Here is a 6,368-nt window from a genome sequence, read left to right as displayed (position 1 = left end):
CTGTGAGTTGGAATCAACTCATGGCAGTAGGTTTAGATTTTGGTTTGGTGGCCTGGTGTGCTAAGGGGGTTGTGGGCACTGAGACTGATGGGCTGTAGGTTTCCTGCAGAACTGGGTGTGTGGATTGCTCTGGGGCAACGGGTGACAGGCAACGAGCTGGGGGCCAGAAGCTACTCAGGGCGAAGCATCAGAGAAGGGTCGTAAGCTGCAGCAGGTACCTCGGGTCATCTGCACTCCTGTCCCCTGACTGGGTGGGTGGCCTGAGGGGACTCTCAGGAGCGCACGTTCATGCCCCTTCCCACTCCCCACCCCCAGCAGGAAAGGGGGGAATAGCAAAACCCCAACACACAGAGGGGTAACGGTTTGTTGGCAGGCTTGAGTCCATTGCTGTGTTCACTGTATATGTTGGGTGCCTCCCCACCCAGGGGCTCATCTTTCAGGATCCTACTGGACAAGATTCTGTTGTGATCTGGAGGGTTTTCACTGGGTAACTTCTGGAAGTAATTTTCCAGGCCTTCTTTCCTAGACTTAGTCTGGGAATTGTGCTGAAGCCTCTGCACCATGGGGGACCCTGCTGCTGTTAGAAATACCAGTGTATTACTTCCAGTGTCACAGCGACACACAGGCCACCACAGGACAAAGGGAAACCCAGAGAGGAGGCGGGAAGAGAGCCGTTGCATTGTGGGATTGCCGTCAATATCACGAAACAAAACGTTATGAACGGTTGAATGGGAAACCAATCTGCTCTGTAAACTTTCACCCAAATCACAATTGAAGAAAATAAAAAACCTGAATCCGGTGCCTGGCTACCAGTATGGACCACTCGGAAAGGAATCGAAATTGGAGACCCTGGGTAGAGTGGGAGGGAAAATATGGAACAAAATTCAAAAACACAAAAGTGACCAAACTTGGCAGTCAGATAGAGACTGGTGGAACACCCAAGACTATGGCCCTAGGTTACCCTTTGGGCCTAGAAAGGACTAATGCCCATGGGTTGGCTCTCAGCCCAAGCAGGACACCTACCCTAGGAAGGTGCACCTCTGAGATGAGTCAACCCTGAGACATCAGAGGGGCAGCTCTCAGATGGAGGGAGAGCTGGACGGGTCAGAGGACATAGTCAAGAGGGGCACATGGTCGGGGATTGTAATTGGAGCTGTGAAATCGAATGTGCGTGAACTATCGAATGGGAAACAACTCTGCTTTGTAAATTTGCACCCAAAGCACAATTGGAGGGGGGGGGGGGAACACCTGAATCCAAAAATCTGAGAAGTGCTCAGTGATGAGGCACTTCCTGGGTGACCAGGAGCCCCACCTGGTAGTCCAGGCAGGTGGCTCAGGTGCAAATGTTCTGGAAATGCGAACACCTGGAGGGAGGCAGACGCAGTGCTGCAGCAAGTCTAGGTAGCCCGGTCCTGGTGCACACACACCCACAGGCGTGCGGAGTGGCCAGGTCACTTTCAGACGTCACCTCCTGAGCTGGCCCACAGCTCCTGCTTGCCTGACCACTCCCAGTGTCCTCCTCCCTCCAGACACGTCTCCGTGATGCACTGTCTTGTGCCTCCGGCTCACACTGGTCCCCAGCTGACCCGGCTTTGAAACTGTGCTAGAGACGAGTGGTGTTGGAGGAGCACCGTGTGGTTAGGGTGCTGTAAGCGTGGGGTCATCCTGGTTCCTAACTGCTGTGTTTGTGTCCTCCCAGGGAGAAACAAAGGCGGTGCTCCGCTCACTGGAGCCCCGGCCCTGGCAGAGCGGACCGGCCGGGAGGGGACCAGCCAGAGAATGCCCCGACAGCCCAGTACCACCAGGCTGCCCAAGGCGGGCGGGTCTGGGAAGAGCCCCACTCGGGGTGGCACCTGAGACCGTTGCCGTCCGTGCCACCAGGGCCAGGGCCCGGAAGGCCTCTCGCAATGCCGTTTTCCAAGCAGGTGCCCCCAGTGGTCTCCTTCCCTCGATAATAAACCTGTCTGAGAAACCAACATGTTTTCCGTTCCGTTTTGAATCATGGTCATCGCACAGCAGACAAGGGTCTATCTGCAGCCACAAAGACGTGGTTAGTAGCTCTGTGTCTGGTCACTGGAGATGGACAGGGACTTCGCCTTCCTGGACCTCGCTTTCCGTCTGACACAAAGTCACCGAGAGTCAGAATTGACTTGATGGGAACTGACAACCGGGTCTTTGGAGGGCAGTGATAATAAATTGTAGAATTCTCCCCTTCCACGCGGGAGACCAAGGTTCGAGTCCTGGCCAGCCAGTGCCCCTTATGCAGAGCCACCTCCTGTCTGTGCAGAGACTTGTGTGTTGCTGTGGTCTGAGCAACTTTCAGTGCAGCTTCCACACTAAGATGAGGAAGAAAGACCTGGTGACCTTCTGAAAATTAACCCACAAAAACTCTGCCAAGTACAGTGGTCTGATGCCAACCAATCGGGGGTGGCGCAAGACTGAGCAGCGCCTTTCTGTTGTGCATGGCATCACCAGGAGGCAACAACATCAGTAGGTCTTTGCCAAAGGGGCATGGGGGCCGCATCTTCTGACCTCTAACCCCAGAACAGGAAGACAATCACCATCAGCAGCCCCAGTCCTGTTCCTGCGAGGCCAGACATGCTGCCTCCCTCCAGCCCTTTCAAAAATCATGACACCAACCGTTCCTCCCGCAGCACCCACCACCTCTCTGCTGGGTTCTATAATTCACTGCAGCAGCCACATAGAATTCACAGATAATAGGATTTATTAGGGAAGCACCAGGCTACAGTTCAAATTCAGGAACACGCTCAGTCTCTCTCAGCCAACAGTCTCTCTCCCAGCAGTGCATGTCTCTCAGTGTCTCTTTCTCAGTAGCACATGTCTCTCAGGAGCACATTTCTCTCAGCAGCACGTCTTTCTCAGCCAGCAGTCAGATCCCTTCTGCCTCCAGGAGGGCTCCTTTTTGAGCCTGGCAGAGTGGCCAAACTAACCAATCCTAACATCAGAATTCTAAGCACCTGCAAGAGAGCAAACTTCCCAGAACATTAGTTGGTGCCATTCTCAACAGAAATACCCCAGGTGGATAACTTTAACAATCAGGAGCTACTCAGTTGCTCACAGGCAAATTCTACCACAGAGTTTACAAAGACTAATGGCTAGAAAGTCCACACTATGTAATTTACTACACCACAGTTTTCACAAACAAGATGTCCACATATGTCACTTAAGTTCAAAGGTGTAATGCTCCCTACAAGACCATTTATAGGGTGCCTAAGGTATTTGACCGCTAACCAGAAAGCTGGTGGTTCAAACCCACCAGCCACTTGGAAGGATGGTTGGGCATTCTACCTCCATAGTGATATTGCCGTGGAAACCCAAGGAGGGGTCGCTATGAGTCAGAATTGACTTGAGGACAGTGAGTTTGGTGGGTGTTTTTTTTTTTTTTTTTTTTTTTAAGGTAGACTGGAAGGAGCTCTGGTGGTCTAGTGTCTAAGGCATTTGACTGTTAGCCAGAAGGCTAGCAGTTCAAACCCACCAGCCACTCTGCAGAAAGCAGATTGGGCAATCCATTCCACAAAGATTTACAGCCTTGGAAACCCAAAGGGGCTTACTATGAGTCAGAATCGACTAGATGGCAGTGAGTTTGGTTTGATTTGTTAAGGTAGAATGGAAGAGCTCAGGTGGCATAGTTGTTAAAGCATTTGGCTACTAACCAAAAGGTCAGCGGTTCAGATCCAGCAGGAGGCAAAACGGCATTACTTTGAACATGGAGTGGAGAAAGCTGTCTTTCAAATTCTCATGGGAAAGAAAAAATGGTTCATTTTCCTTGCAACCCACCCGTTCTAACCTGTGGGTCATGCAGGTCATGGAGAATTCAATAAAAAGTTATGATCCTTTCCAGAAAACAAGATCCTGACATTACACGCTGGGCCCACAGTTTCCTGCCGTCTCTAGCCTCCCGGGACTTGAGGTGTAAAACACTCCTTTCTAGTCTTAAAAAGTACTTCTTTAGTCCTGTCAACGCAGAAGCCAGAAAAAATGTCAAATTCCATTAAAAACCTCACCTGGTTTTCCTAGAAATTAGTGAACAGTCGAGCTTTGACACCCTAGGTTTGACATACTGAGCATTGCGCAAGGCTTCCGAGAAACGGGGTGATGCTGGGCGCCCAGCCTCCGCTCCCCTGGGACACAGCCCACCGTTACGCTCTGTCCTGCAGGGCGGTGCTCACGTGGGGGCAGACGCCAAACAACGGCAGCACAGGCGCCGGAACAGCGCCCCCGTGTGGCCCGGAGCCAGGCGCCCAGGGGAACAGCACCATGCCCGCGCTCAATGCAGCTGTAATCCGGAACCAGCCGGGCTGGAGGGTGAGCGGAGAGCGAGGGGCCTGCTGGCAACATTCCGTCTAGTATTCTTCCCCTTGTTCCACCTCGCTTCCATGGAGTGCGCACCCACTTCTTCACGATCCTTCTCCAGCGCCGCCAGGACCTCCTGGGCTTGGAGGAACCCCCACTTCCTTCCTGCCTTCGCCCATGTCCCCGTGCACGGAGGCGCGCTCCGCGTGTAGGCGGTGCAGTTTGCGACCCAGGCACGCCCAGGCCTCCCCCTTGCCATGGAGCTGCTTAGAATGTACACTCTACACAGTATTCTGCACTTTGGCCAGGTGTTGTCCCGCCCCCCGCCCCAGGACAACAGTGGGGGGCTGGTTAATGGCCAGCTGTCACATACGAGAAGCAAAGGGGTCCATGAGGCTTAGGCCCAATCTGGAAATGGTCGTGTAGCGACAGCAAGGTCCTCACTCGCTGTGGCCAGGAGCCGTTGATCATACCAGGTTGACGCCGGAAGGCAAAGGATTTATCGAGTACCGACCCCAAGGAGACAGAATCCCTTCTCTAAGATGGCTGTCTCCCTGAGCAAATAATGGGATGGCAGCTGAAGACCCCTGGGACGGCCAGGAATGGCTTTGTTCTTCTCTTTCCTGGTTACTCCAGACTCGGCGTCCGTCTTCCCAGGGTCGACTTGCTTCATAGGTTACGGTTCTCAGCCGAAACCAGTTGTGGGAGAGGGTTATGGTTAGAAGAATGTATAATTGAAAATAACAAACCTGAAGAATTCGGTGTCCATAAAGAGGCTGGCTATTCTGTTTCCTTAAAAGAAAGCAAAAGGGAGGGAAAAATAGCCGGTTAGTCCGGATGATGAATGTTGACTTGAATCACACCTGCTAGTCTGTTGAAGTCCTGTAATTTCCGGTGCGGGCCCTCTACGGCTTTCCACTTCAGCCTCCCACAGAAACTTTTCTTACTCAAAGAAAAGACACGTCTAGGACCCTCTGGCCACCTGGGGGATGCTACGGTTCACCCCACAAACATTGATGGAGCCCCACCTCATACCAGGCAGGGTGCCAGATGGCAGGGCAGATGGCTTCCTCAGACAAGGAGACAGTGATGGAAAAAAAAAAAACCTTAGCAGCCACCTGGCTTGGGGCCAGGCTGCAGCTGCTTACAGGGCCCTGTGTCCCAGGAAACAGTGACGTGGACACATGGCCAGGTGGAGGCACTCTGTCTTCCTCCTGAAAACGAGCAAAGCTTTGTCCTTTCTGGATTAGCTTCCCCATGGTCCTCCATGGGATGGTGACTGACTTCTGGGGCTGAGACGTTTTCCAGCTGCGTGGGCTCAGGGCACGTGGCTGGAATGATGTCATCACACCTGACGACATTTCCCAGCCAACAGACCTGTGCATAGCTACAGCAAGGTTACAGCTGGCTCTCATGGGGCACAGGGATGCTTGTCACTGGCAGGAGGTGTTCTACGTGTACTCACACAGGAGGAAGGAGCAGGCGGCATGCCACGGTTGGACTCCAAAGGGGGTACTGTAAGTTTCAGAAGTGTGCAGAGCTGACCGGCAGCTGCACAAGGAAACAGTGGGGCAGAGGCCAGCGTGTGTCCTGGGAGGGGCAAGACTGCAAACACGGCCTCTGCAGGCCACCTGGTCTACCAAGGTCTGATATTGGAATGCAAAAACAGCCACCAGGCAGGCGTGAATGAACAGGTGTGGCTGTGTGTGGAGAAAATGTTATTTAGAGAGGTGGGCAGTTAGTCTACCAACTGGGCAGACCCTGGAACTAGCATTTGACTGCTAACCAAAAATTCGGTGGTTTAAACCCATCAGTTGCTTGGAGGGAGGAAGATGAGGCAGACAGCTTCTATAAAGAAACCTCAGGGACAGTTCCATTCTGTCCTCTAGGGGCGCTGTGGGTCAGAATTGACTCCAGGCAGTGGGTGTGGTTTGGGCTTTGCTTCCATGAAGATTGACAGCCTTGGAGACCCTGTGGGCAGTTCCACTCTGTCCTCTAGGGGCGCTGTGGGTCAGAATGGACTCCATGCAGTGGGTGTGGTTTGGGCTTTGCTT

The 6,368-nt window shown here is 53.0% G+C and overlaps 1 protein-coding gene and 1 pseudogene across 1 annotated transcript in view; one reads left to right on the top strand and one right to left on the bottom strand.

Annotated features, from left to right (window-relative positions):
* The window catches only part of MZT2B (mitotic spindle organizing protein 2B), a 5,890-nt gene extending 4,033 nt beyond the window's left edge, over nt 1-1,857 (top strand). The window contains exon 4 of the mRNA XM_042782902.1: nt 1,700-1,857. Within this exon, the coding sequence (XP_042638836.1) occupies nt 1,700-1,857 (158 nt within the window). The remainder of the gene's footprint in view (nt 1-1,699) is intronic.
* A 2,507-nt stretch (nt 1,858-4,364) lies between these two features.
* Nucleotides 4,365-6,368, bottom strand: part of LOC103209572 — a 6,915-nt pseudogene continuing 4,911 nt past the window's right edge.

Source organism: Orycteropus afer, unplaced genomic scaffold (genome assembly GCF_000298275.1).
Source record: "Orycteropus afer afer isolate SDZICR_OR568_19922 unplaced genomic scaffold, OryAfe1.0 scaffold00502, whole genome shotgun sequence".
Lineage (NCBI taxonomy): Eukaryota > Metazoa > Chordata > Mammalia > Tubulidentata > Orycteropodidae > Orycteropus > Orycteropus afer.
Note: the sequence above shows the minus strand (reverse complement) of the source record. Positions and strands in the feature narration are given on the sequence as shown.